The following is a 12,984-nucleotide window of genomic DNA, read 5'->3' on the forward strand; positions in this document are numbered from 1 at the left end:
CTCTCCTTGTGCAAAAAAAAAAAAAATCATGTGTTTTATACATGGCCTAACTAGGCCATTGGACTGCTATCAGCCCATCAAAACTTGTTATAGGACCTCCATCTAAAAATAATCGTCTCAACTTTTTGTAGATACGGATGTATTTAACACGAAGATGTGTCTACATCCTCATACTTAGACAAAATTACCTATTTTTAGACGGAAGGAGTATTATTATTTGCTCCGCACACCCCAAGCTGCGCCCACCGATCTATCCACCGAAATCCCCAATTCCTGTTCTACCACCTCTCCTCAACCTCAATCATCTCCGGCCGGAATGGATCCGCCGCCCGCCGGCACACGGCGGCAGGCGGAGCAGTGGATGAAAGTAGCCGAAAAGCTACTAGTGGCGAATGACCTCGAGGGCTGCAGGGAATTCTGCTCCCAGGCCCTCGCCGCCGACCGCCATACCCCGGGCGCCGAGGTTCTCCGCGCCGCCGCCGACGTCCTCCTCACCGCCCAGCGCCGCCGCATGCCCAACGGTCAGCCCGATCCCTACGCTCTTCTCGGCATCGACCCTGCCAACCCTGCCTCCCGCCACCCAGACGCCGTCCACTCCAGCTACCGCCGCATCTCCCTCCTGCTCACCCGATCCCACCCGGACAGCCCCTGCTCGGCCTCCGTCGCCGAGGCTGCCCGCCTCGTCGCCGGCGCCTGGGCCTTCCTCTCAAACCCCGGACTTAAATCCGCCCTCGACACCCAACTGGATGCCGCCACTCCAGCTCCCGTTCCCGCTCCCACTCCCACTCCCACTCCCGCTCCGATGCAACAGCGTCAGCCGCAGCCATCGTCGCGTCCACGCCAGAGCCCGATTGGGGCAGCTCCCCAGCCACGGTCGTCTCCACAGCAGAGCCCGATACCGGCAGCTCACCAGCCACCGCTCCCACAGCAGATCCCGATGTGGGCAGCTCCCCAGCCACGGCAGCCTCCACAGCAAAACCCCACACCAGCATTTCACCAGCCACCGCTGCCTCAGCAGTCAAGTCCGCCTGGAGCAGCTCCCCAGCCGCCAGCAAGAGCAGCTGCCCCGCCACCGCTTCCACGGCAAAGCCCGGTATCGGCAGCTCCGCAGCCGCAGCCGCCTCCACAGGACAACCCGATACCTGCAGCAGCTCACCAGCCACCACCGCCTCCACATCCGAGTCCGCCGCGAGCAGCTGTCCAGCCACCCTCCGAAGCAGCACCCCAGACAGTGGAGCCTGGCACATCGCCTTCGTCGCCATTCTGGACGCTCTGCAGGGCCTGCTCCCACATTCACCAGTACGATCGCATCTATGAGGCGTGCAAGCTGAAATGCTCCAGTTGCCACCAGCCATTTGTAGCCGAGGCAATGGCCGAGACACCGCCAATTGTGGCGGGCACTGACATGTACTACTGTACCTGGGGTTTCTTCCCCGTTGGGTTCCCAGGGTGCCCTGGGTTTGAGAATCTGGTCAATAAGCAGCCACAGGGAGCAGATCAGCTGGTTGCGCCATGGCTTGGAGTCAATGGTGGTGTGGAAGCCAAAGGTGATGCTGATGTTCAAAATGGGACACCCGTTAGTGCCGCGGTGGAGTTGCCAGTGGTGCTGGAACCTACACCGGAACCTTTAAGGCGCATGAGAGTAGAGGTGCCAGCTGCGCCTTCACCCGAACCTGTAATGCCCAAGAGAGTGGAGGTGCCAGCCGTGCCGGAACCTGTAATGCCCACGAGAGTGGAGATGCCAGCGGCGCCGAAACCTGTGAAGACCATGACAGTGAACTCAGTGAAGGTAGGAGGGAAGAAGCGTGGTCGACCCAAAGGCAGCAAGAACAAGAAAGGCACCAAGAACAACAAGAAATTATGACTTGATAGCCATGAAGACGGTTGACATGGCATGATCAGCGTGTTGTCGTTGACTGAAGTCTTTGATCAGTAGGTTGTTTGCTCGTGTGCTGCTGGCAGTATCTTCCGTGAGTAGCATGTCAATTTTCGTGGCGGGAGAATTCTCTGTTTCTCGGGTAGTCTTGCTCAGTTGCTGACTTATGCACCCTCTCTTGTCACCAAGATTTAGATGTTAGCTGTTGTATGTTGTCAAATTTCGTCACTTTCCTTAATAAAGCTAGACCTGTGGTTCTAATGTTATTGGGATTTGGTAGTACTTGATGCTGAGCACTGTACATTCAAATAATATGCTTTTGTAAGCTCTGCTCTGCAGTGTTGCAGCAGTGAATGAAGTAATCTCAGGTTATGTTATTTTTGGTGTGTCCTGCTCATGCTAATGTCCAAGTCCCTGATTTGAACATTTGCTTCCATTCTTAATGCTATATCAGTTGTTGCCAAGTGCCAGCAGCGCCGAAACCTGTGAAGACCATGACAGTGAACTCGGTGAAGGTAGGAGGGAAGAAGCGTGGTCGACCCAAAGGCAGCAAGAACAAGAAAGGCGTCAAGAACAAGAAGAATTTATGACTTGATAGCCATGAAGACGGTTGACATGGCATGATCAACATGTTAGTTGAGCTATTCATGTGATCCTGTTGTTGTCGTCGACTGAAGCCTTTCATCCGTAGGTTGTTTGCTCGTTTGCTGCTGGCAGTATCTTCCACGAGTAGCGTGGCAATTTTCGTGGCGGGAGAATTCTTTGTTCCTCCGGTAGTCTTGCTCAGTTGCTGATTTAGATGTTAGCTGTTGTGTGTTGTCAAACTTCATCACTTTCCTTTAGCTAGACCTGTGGTTCTAAGATTGCTGGGGGTTGATATTTGTTACTGAGCATTGTACTTTCAAATAATATTCTTTTATAAGCTCTGCTCTGCACAACGTTGCAACAATGAATGAAATAATTTTGGGTTATGCTATCTCATGGTAATGTTCAAGTCCCAGAATTTTGCTTGCTGCTGTTTGTTTGTGAGCTTGCTATGACTTGTGCATACCGGTCTCCTAGAAGGAGTACACATCTTCTATGAATGTACTGAATTACCTTGGTTTATCAGTCGTTGCCATGTAAATGAACCTCTGTAAAAGAACCTGGATGGCTGTTGAAAGATGATAGAAGGCTATAAGTGTATCCTGAATATTTCTGTAAATTCAGTTTTTAAAATTGCTGGTGAAATTTCAAGGATGTATCGCACATGGTTAAAGCTATGCATTTTTTTCTCCAGCTTTGACGAAACCTTCCAAACTTGTTTGTGCAAAGCTAATTTTGGTCTGATTCCTCACTTAGTATGTCAGTATGAGAAAAGATACCTACTTACCTACATCTATGGGATCGGCTTGAGCATTCAGCTGTCAAGCGAGTGGTCTGAGACTACAGGCATTTTATTTTCGACATAACCATGTTACTGATCGTATCTGGATTGAATCGTGTTGTTCGAACGGTTCCAGGATCCAATTTCAGCTTGAATTGGAATCTGACACTCATGATTCTTTCTGAAAGAGGACCCCAAAAAGAGAACTGATTGCATTATGGTGCTCTGAAATATGAAGGGAACATGGGTGGCACCTACATGTTTGAAAAAGGAAATTTATGGAGCTCAAACGTTCCCGCGGGAGTATGACGGCGGGATGGAACCCTAGCCGACCGATTTTTTTCACCAATGGTGCGATGACAATTCCGGATTTGGAACTTGCTACATGACAACTTACTATTGCGTCGCACCCTTAATTGTTGCGGCCTATTTGGGTTCAAAAGGAAATTTATGGAAGGCGAACGTTTCCGCGAGGGTGCACCGGTACAATTGAACCCAACCGGCCGATTTTTCACCAATGGTGTGATGGCAATTCTAAATTTTAAACTTGTCACCTGGCAAATTACCATTGGGGTGCACCCTGAATTGCCACACCCTCTTGGGGTCCAACAAGAAAATTTATGGAGCGCAAACTTTCCCGCCATTGTGCGACGGAACCCAGCCTACCATGTTTTTTACCGAGAGTGCGATAGCAATTCCAAATTTTGAGCTTGCCGCGTGGTGACTTACCAATGGATCACACACTGTGTTGCAGCAACCTAAGTGTTACCTCAGTGGACTCTTTTTTTTAAGCCTAACTGTGAGTTTCCTCACTGCATTTTTATTTATTTTATTATATAGAAAGTTATTTACTGTGGTGCTAGAGAATAGCACCAAAGGACACAGAACTAGCTATGAAATTACACAAAGCTATCCACCCAGGCCTTAAGTCTCATATAAGATTACCCCAGTGGACTCTTGTGATGAATAGTACTCCGTAAGATTTATCTGACGCAGTAGTAGTTTTGTAGCGATGCAACTTGATCGGGCTCGCCTACTGCAGTTCTTGCCTAGCATTTTGTCTGCTGCTATGATAAACTTGTCACATACTAGTACTTGTTGGTGATCTATCGAGAGGAACAAACAATTATCCAGGTTTTTTTTTTGCAAAAGGGCCTACCGTTATACTCCCTCTGTACCAGTTTACAAAGTAATTACGCATTTCGAGAAAAAAATTTGACTGCAATTTTGATCAACAAAAATTAAAATATATGCCACAAAATTATACCATTGGATTCATATTTAAAAGAAGTTTTCAATGATAATTTTTTTATGGCATATATCTTACTTTTTGTTGACCAAATTTGTAGTCAAACTTTTTTCTTGAAATGTAAACCGGCATGGAGGGAGTACTAATAATCATCAATGGGTACTACAAAAAGTCATAAAAGTTGTGAAAGATATAAAAAGATTCTTGAACCATCTAGCAACGATTGCAAACACTGCACGAGTCAAGGGCACGCCCTCACCCCTCTACCTGAGTCGGTTTTTTGTTTTGTAGTGGAGCTTGTTCTAGTAGACAAATGCAAAGTCGTCATGCTAAGTCTCTAAAGAACCAGCGCATCAAAGCACCAACCATTGCCAACAATGAAAATAATAGATCAGAAGAGCTAGACCTGAAACCACACCAACATGAACATGAAAACCGACTAGATCCAACTAGATCATCTTGATGCACAACCCCACATGCCATTTGCCAGTCATAGACACACCATCACAGAAGGATTAGGATGGGGGGGGGGGGGGGCTTATTTTTACTTCAGGATGTATGCACAGTCTCCATCCCGAAGAAAACACAAAATAAACCTAAAACAAGAAGTGAGAACCCTCGCGCCGGCGGGAGACACGATCCGCCACACCTCCAAACCATGAAAGGCAATCGGAGGCAAGGCAGCCCGACGGCAGTGCCGACAGAGGGGATAGAAACCCTAGCCGCCTGGGGATTTTGTTTTCCCCTCTCCCTCTTGTATCGATTCGGGAGCGACTTAAAATTATCTCATTTTGTCGTTCCGGACATCTTTGTTTGCTATAAAATTCCTCATTAATTTCCTACGAGGATGGAGACCTTTCGTGTGAAATTCCTTCACGAATCACGAGGTACATACAGAGTTAGAAATCAATGACAGAGATACCGATCATTTCAGATGAAAGAGCAAACATGAGGAGCTCAGCCTAGTCTTCCTGGAGTGAAAAAGAGTCAACCAGTTAGTACATACATGTTTGAACAAGGAAATTTATGGATCCCAAACGTTCCCGCGGGAGTATGAAGGCGGGACGGAACCCTAGCCGACCGATTATTTTCACCAATGGTGCGATGGCAATTCCAAATTTGGAACTTTCTACGTGAAAAATTACTATTTGGTCCCACCCTTAATTGTCGCGGCCTACTTGGGTTCAAAAGGAAATTTATGGAAGGCGAACGTTTCCGCAAGAGTGTACCGGCAAAACGGAACCCAACCAGCCGATTTTTCACCAACAGTGTGATGGCAATTCTGGATTTTAAACTTGCCACCTTGCAATTACCATTGGGATGCACCCTGAATTGCCGCACCCTCTTGGGGTCCAACAAGAAAATTTATGGAGCGTGAAGCTCGTTCCCGCTATTGTGCGATGGAACCTAGCCTACCGGTTTTCTCACCGAGAGTGCGATAGCAATTCCAAATTTCAAACTTCCCCATGGTGAATTACCAATGGGTCACACACTGAGTTGTGGCGCCCTAAGCTTTACCCCAGTGGATTCTTTTTTTGAAGCCGGACAATGAGTTTTCTCACTGCATTTTTTATTATATAGTAAAATTATTTACATATGTGTGGCTAGAAAATAGCACCAAAGAACACAAAACTAGCTATGAAATTACACGAAGCTATCCATCCAGGCCTTAAGTTCCATATAAGATTACCCTAGTGGACTCTTGTGATGAATAGTAAGATTTATCGGATGACAGATGTTCAGTTTCTCTTCCAGTAGTAGTTCCGCATCGCTGCAAAAACCTCGACTGGATTGGGCTCGTGTGCTGCAGTTCTTGCCTTGTATTTCGTCCGCTGCTGTGATAAGTTTGTCGCATACTAGTACTTGTTGGTGATCTGTTGAGAGAAACTAACAATTATCCAGGTTTTATTTGTAAAAGGGTCTGCCGTTATATTAATAATCATCAACGGTAGTATAAAAGACTTAAAAGTTGTGAAAGATATAAATAATTTTTTAAACCCTGGAAAGGGCACGCCATCATCCTCACCCCTCCATCACCTGAGCCGGATATTTTTTTTTGTAGTAGGGCTTGTTCTAGTAAACAACCGCAAAGTCGTCATGCTAAGTCTCCAAATGACCAGCCCATCAAAGCAACAACCATTGCCAACAATCAAAATAATAGATCAAAATAGCTAGACCTGAAACCACACCAACATGAACATGAAAACCGACTGGATCCAACTATATCATCTGGATGCACAACCCCATCTGCCTTTTCCCAGTCATAGACACACCATCGGAGAAGGATTAGGATGGGAGGACCTTTTTTTTTTACTGCGGGATGTATGCATAGCCTCCATCCCGAAGAAGATACAAAAGAAACCTAGAACAAGACGCGAGAACCCTCGCGCCGGCGGGAGACCCGGTCCACCACACCTCCAAGCCCTGAAAAGGCAACGAGAGGCAAGGCGGTGCGGCGGCGATGCTGGCGGAGGGGGTAGAAACCCTAGCTGCATGGGGATTTTCTTTTCTACTCTCCCTCTTGTATTGGTTTGGGAGCGACTGAAAATTATCTTGTTTTGCCGTTCCGGACATCTTTGGTTGCTAAAAAATTGCTCGTTGATTTCCTACGAGGAATGTGACGTTTTTTGTGAAATTCCTTCACGAATCACAAGGTACATACAGAGTTCGAAATCAACGATAGAGATACCGATCATTTTAGATGAAAGAGCAAACATGAGGAGCTCGGCCCCGTCTTCATGGAGTGAAAGAAAGAGTCGGCCAGTTAGTAAGAAGGAGATACGGCCGAAAACAGAATGGGTTTGCTATGAGGCAACTGAGACACCCATAAAAAAAATGTTTCAGTTTCATTTTTCTGCTAAAATATGTAATTGTATTTTTTTTCTTGCAAAAAAGTGGAACTGAACTGAGTTGTATTTTTCTTTGAACTAAAGTTACATTTTTTTTCTGAGATGACCGGGACTTAAAAGAAAATCTCAGCTGATCCAGGCAAACCCAAAAGAGAAACACCGATGCACTTCTAACTTTGTAAGCTGCCTTACAATTACGAATCTCACCTCGACAAGCTCCCGCAAACTTTGGACGAACGAGGATCCATTGTTACCAAGCCAGGGGGACCGATGTCACCAGGGAGCCTGGCTTGGCTGTCTTCCGTTTGACGAGCGCCGACGGGATCGATGCATGCACGCCATTGCCGGCCCGATCGCCGGCTTCGAATTACAAGCCTGTCGGCCGTCGGCAGCCGCTCCTACGCTCGTGCGTACAGCGTGCAGACCGATCATATGCGAGGATCCTGCTCGCCATTGAAGGCAGGCAGCTAGCCGGAACACACGTCGTCCCTGTTCCGCTACATCGACGGCGTGTCAGCCCGGCACGGAGCACGGAGGCAAAGTGGGGGCCCGAACGCCACACGGCTCTGTTCTCGGGTGTTCCCCTCGCCGGCCGGACCCCGGAGAGAACCACGAGCTGAGTCCTCACTGTGCCGCCGCATGGTAATGGACTGCTGGTGGTGGATGCGGATGAGAGGCGCTGCCCCTCATGCTCATTCAGCAGTTGCTTTGTTTTGCTTCACCTTTCCTTGTTGCTTGCCTTGTGTAACCTAAAGGGGCCGCGCCTTGTTACGGCGGGAGGGAGCACGTACGTACTGTGCTGTAGGACTAGGACACGGTTAAAGCAGTTAAGCAAAGCAGTGGTCATCACCTGCCCATCGCTTTTGCTCGACGTTTTTACTGAATCTAGGGGAATGGATCGGAGGTGCAAAGCTTCAAGACCTTTGACCGCTGCTGGGGATTTACGCGACGCTGCGCATAGGGTTTCATTGCAGGAGGGACCCGGCCGTCCTTGTTGTCATTCCTTTGGGGGAGAAGAGGGGAATCGTCGTTCGTCTCTGGCTGTCCAGCTCCGACATACATCGCACAGGATCTATCGATCGATCGATCGATCAAGCTCAGGCACATGTACTGGCATGGCACGTACCGAGAACCAGCACATCATTGCCTGATAGTGTAGCACGTACTGCGCGACCGGAGGAAAAGGAGGAGCAGTTCGCCGGCCGGCAGCACCGTGTCCGCCGACGTTTTTTTATCTCACTCCGGTAGAATTGCATGCTACGTGCCCACATTCCAAAGGTCCGGCAAGAGCAGCATCCATCACTATACACGTCCCGCGGCAGGGAGGTGACATGTAGTTTGCCGCTGTCGTCTCCATCGGTTTTCTTACCGTCCCTCTTTCACTGCCAGTGTAGGAAGGCATGCGTGTCAAAGCACAAGAATCATGGTCAGCGAGACCGCAAGAAGCAACTTTTCTCCTCTCGGCCCGACCGGCGCCGCAGATCGGGACACCGCTCCCGACGTCGGTGTCTGTCTACGTACGTACCTCCCCTTATTTAACGGCTTCTTCCCGCCTCTTGGCCGTTTCAAACAGCTCGAGGCCGAGGATATGTACAAGATGGTGGTGGTGCCGACACGGAGAGGTGACACGGAGGACGCGGGAACGGACGTCGACCGCTCGGCGCCGGCTGTGGCGGCGGCGAGGACGAGCAGGAGCCACAGCGAGGCGGAGCGCAAGCGGCGGCAGCGCATCAACGCTCACCTCGCCACGCTGCGCAGCCTGCTCCCGTCGGCTTCCCAGGTGAGCCGTCGATGCTCGTGACCGTTACGGCATGAGTGATGCCAACTGCCAACTGATCGTGCGCATGTGTGCAGATGGACAAGGCGGCGTTGCTCGGGGAGGTGGTGAGGTACGTGCGGGAGCTACGTGGCGACGCCGACGCCGGCACGGTGGCCGGCGTGGCCGTCCCGGGGGAGAGCGACGAGGTCGGCGTGGAGGAGGAGCGCTGGGACGACCGGGAGAACGCGAAGCGCGTCAGGGCGTGGGTGTGCTGCGCCGACCGGCCGGGCCTCATGTCCGAGCTGGGGCGCGCAGTGCGGTCCGTCAGCGCGAGGGCGGTCCGCGCGGAGATCGCCACTGTCGGCGGGAGGACGCGGAGCGTCCTGTACCTGGACGTCGGGCAAACCATCGGCGCGTCCCGGCCGGCATTGCAGGCGGCGCTCCGTGCCGTGCTGCTCAGCCGGGAGGATCAGCTGCTCGCCGTGGAGAGCTACAAGACGCAACGCTTCTCGGCGCTCATCTCCCAAGGTTTAGGATGATACTACTATGTTGTCCATCTGATTCCATAATATTTGTCGTGATTTTAGTTTAGTTTAAATTTAAACTAAAACCATGACAAGTACTACGGATCGGAGGGACTATCATGTATTCTTTTCTAATGTATCATCATGTGCTACCAGTATTAATGTAACGTTATATATCACTTGATAATTTTGATCTGCTTTCATTCAGTTGGCACTGCAATCACTTAAAACTCTGTACTTCCCGTTCTGCGATGACAGGACGAAGTACAGGCAATGACAGAAAATGAGTTAACTGCCAGTAAAGTGTCCTCTAGATAGATATGACACGTCAGCCACTTCCTGCTTGTTTGCCAGTAGAACAGGGAGCACATCTTCTGCTGTTGATGCAACAAAACTGTTGACTGATAAATTCTAGCAAGTCCAGACCCTACGATGAAGGGAGATGTGAAATAAACAGTAAACAGTACAGACCCAAGAAAAGGAGTCAAGATAGAGTACTCCCAGATAACAGATACCTCCCAAAACACAAATAAATAGGGATGACAACAATAAGCAAAAATAGTTCCAAACAATAAGCTCACACAAAAGTACAGATTCGAAACGACATTGCAGCGTAGCTCTGTTCCTCCTCCGAAATGTATTCAAAATAATTATACACTGATAGCACAAATCATTACAAAGCTGTTTCTTATTGTTACAATGATACATTGAATGGTACAGATGTTACAACAACACAAGGTCTGAGCCAAATGTGGCAGCATTGTACATTGTTTTCTTTGACTGTTTTTGCAGTTCACTGAGTCACTGCTTGGTGATACTATGATAGAAAACAACACACTGTAATTGGACTGAATTTACTTTGTCCCTGGCTATTTGACAAACTTTACTATGGTACACTATATTGTTCGCTGTGCTGCACTTCACTCCATTGCAGGAATGTTCATCTGCACTGAAAAGAGTTTCTATATCAATACCAACTGGAGTAAGTTGCAATGGAAGAATGGCAGAGTAAAAACATGACTAATTACAGGGGCAGAGTGACCTTTACCTGTGTTCATCGATCAAGACCAGGTAGATCGCATCGTGAGCAGGCTGGCTTGCTGGAAGGCCAAGTTGTTGTCGGCGGCGGGCAGGCTAGTCTTGCTTAACGTTGTCTTGTCCGCTCTGTCAGTCTACTGGATCTCAGTACTCGCGATGCCTGCCTGGGTCCGAAAGGAGATCGACCGCATCAGGCGCTCCTGGCTCTGGCGCGGGGAGGAGACCTGCCATGGCGGGCATTGCAAGGTGGCCTGGAGCCGTATCTGCCGTCCCAAGGAGCTGGGGGGCCTCGGTATTGTTGACCTTGACCGCTTTGGCACAGCTCTTCGCCTCAAATGGCTATGGCTGGAACGGACAGCGCCGGAGAAACCCTGGGCGGGCATGCCTCTGCCATGTTCCCTTGCTGACCGTCACCTCTTTGCAGCGGCAACCTCCGTCACCATTGGCGATGGCGCCACAGCGCGATTCTGGTTTGATAGCTGGATGGATGGTCGGGCACCGCTCACGGCCTTCGCCGACCTCTTCCTTGTTTCCCGCCGCAAGCACCGCTCCGTCTATGAGGCTGTGCATGACCAGCGCTGGGTTGCCGACCTGAGGGGACGCGTGACCCCGGAACTGCTACCGGCGTTTGTGAGCCTGTGGACTGCGATGGCCGCATTGCAGTTTCTCCCGGGTGCTGCGGACTCTTTCACTTGGCGGTGCTCACCATCCGGCTCCTACTCGGCGTCTTCTGCTTACAGGATGCAATTCCTGGGATCCACGCGCTCACCGCTGATGCCCACAATCTGGCAAGCCTGGGCGCCGGCCAAATGTAGGCTGCTGGCGTGGCTTTTCGTCCAAAACCGGGTCCTCACGGCGGACCGCCTCCTGGCAAGACGATGGCCGAACTCATACTTCTGCCCCCTGTGTATGCGTAACCTAGAGACGGCGGAGCACCTGCTGGTGGAATGCCCTTGGTCCACGGCCTTGTGGTTCAGGGTCGCCGACAAGTTTGGTGCCGCAACGCTGCGTCCGGATACCTGGAGCCTCCCCTTGGCGTCACTCCCATCTTGGCTTGCGTCGCTCTCCGCCTTGGTGGGTGACCCGGCCAAAACTGCGAAGTCCCTAGCCATGCTAGTGATTTGGGCAATATGGCGTGAGCGGAACGCTCGCATCTTCCGGGGCTCGCGCCGCTCCCCCGACGTGGCCGCGAGAGAAGTGTTCGATGAGGCGGCCGCTTGGGCTTTAGCTGGCTGCCGGCACATTCGATGCCGCGAGTAGTCCCGTGTTTGTACGTTCTGTAGGGCTCTGCCCTACAGTGTCCTTTGTAAACTTTGTGCTCCTTGTAGCACTCTCCTTCTATCAATACAAAAGCGCAGTCCTCCTGCGTCGTTTCAAAATTTTTATGGCATACTTGCTGCCACCTTCCAACCCTGGAGGGTACACTAATGTCCACTTCTCAAATGTACAATCAACAAAGTAGTAGTATCCCGCATTAAGGTTCAAAGTTCCATCCTTCACCCTTTCGGCCTTTCCTCTCTCCATGGGTATGTTAACAAGTTCAACAGTGAGCTGTCAATAGATTCCTGCACCAAATAACTTATTCAGTGTCAGACAATGATGATGGTTCTACTTCAGAAAAGTAGATAATACTTAGGCTCGGCTCTATGTTCAACTATCTAACAAGCTAAAATTCCATGATACCTTGCAGAGAAAAAAGGTAGGAAACGATTGGCATCTAGCATATGAAGAAAATATTTCTCTAAAAATATGAAGAAAATAAAAACCACATGGTCCGCGCGGAGATCACCACTGTCGGCGAGAGGACGCAGAGCATCCTGGAGCTAGACGTCGGGCAGACGGCCGGCGCATCCCGGCCGGCATTGCAGGCGGCGCTCTGTGCCGTGCTGCTCAGCCGGGAGAATCAGCTGCTCGCCGTGGAGAGTTACAAGAGGCATCGTTTTTTGGCGCTGATCTCCCAAGGTTTAAGAGCATCCCCACTCGTTGGCGCTCCCCACGCCCAAATCCGGCGAAATTTTCGTCTGGATTGGATGAAGATTTGGCGTGGGGAGCGCCGAAGTTCCAGCCGTCCCCCCGGCAGGAAACCCCCAGCCTCGACCATTTGACATATTTCAAACAAATTCAACATAAAATTTAACAAGTTCGGCAAACAAGAGTACGAAAATTGCTGAAACAAATTCGGCGATAATCAGTACAATGTTTAACAAGTGCTGAAACAAATGAAGCACACAATTTCACAATTTTTCAAACAAATTAAGACAGACTAGTTGGCGTCGGCGTTGGCGTTGCCTCGGAGCCTCCATATGTGCTCCACCAGATCATC

General features: G+C 50.0%; 2 protein-coding genes across 2 annotated transcripts; both read left to right on the forward strand.

Annotated features, from left to right (window-relative positions):
* The first annotated feature begins 212 nt into the window (after positions 1 to 212).
* Positions 213 to 2,253, forward strand: LOC127301905 (uncharacterized). Its single transcript, XM_051332199.2, has one exon. It carries the CDS (start codon positions 317 to 319, stop codon positions 1,862 to 1,864), a length of 1,548 nt encoding a protein of 515 aa, XP_051188159.1. The 5' UTR covers positions 213 to 316; the 3' UTR covers positions 1,865 to 2,253.
* Positions 2,254 to 8,724: 6,471 nt separating this feature from the next.
* LOC127298218 (transcription factor bHLH30-like) lies at positions 8,725 to 9,826 on the forward strand. The gene is made up of 2 exons (XM_051328136.1): positions 8,725 to 9,120; positions 9,195 to 9,826. Exons 1-2 carry the CDS (start codon positions 8,764 to 8,766, stop codon positions 9,636 to 9,638), a joined length of 801 nt encoding a protein of 266 aa, XP_051184096.1. The 5' UTR covers positions 8,725 to 8,763; the 3' UTR covers positions 9,639 to 9,826.
* Positions 9,827 to 12,984: the final 3,158 nt, after the last annotated feature.

The sequence above is a fragment of the Lolium perenne genome, chromosome 5 (genome assembly GCF_019359855.2).
Source record: "Lolium perenne isolate Kyuss_39 chromosome 5, Kyuss_2.0, whole genome shotgun sequence".
Taxonomy (NCBI): Eukaryota; Viridiplantae; Streptophyta; class Magnoliopsida; order Poales; family Poaceae; genus Lolium; species Lolium perenne.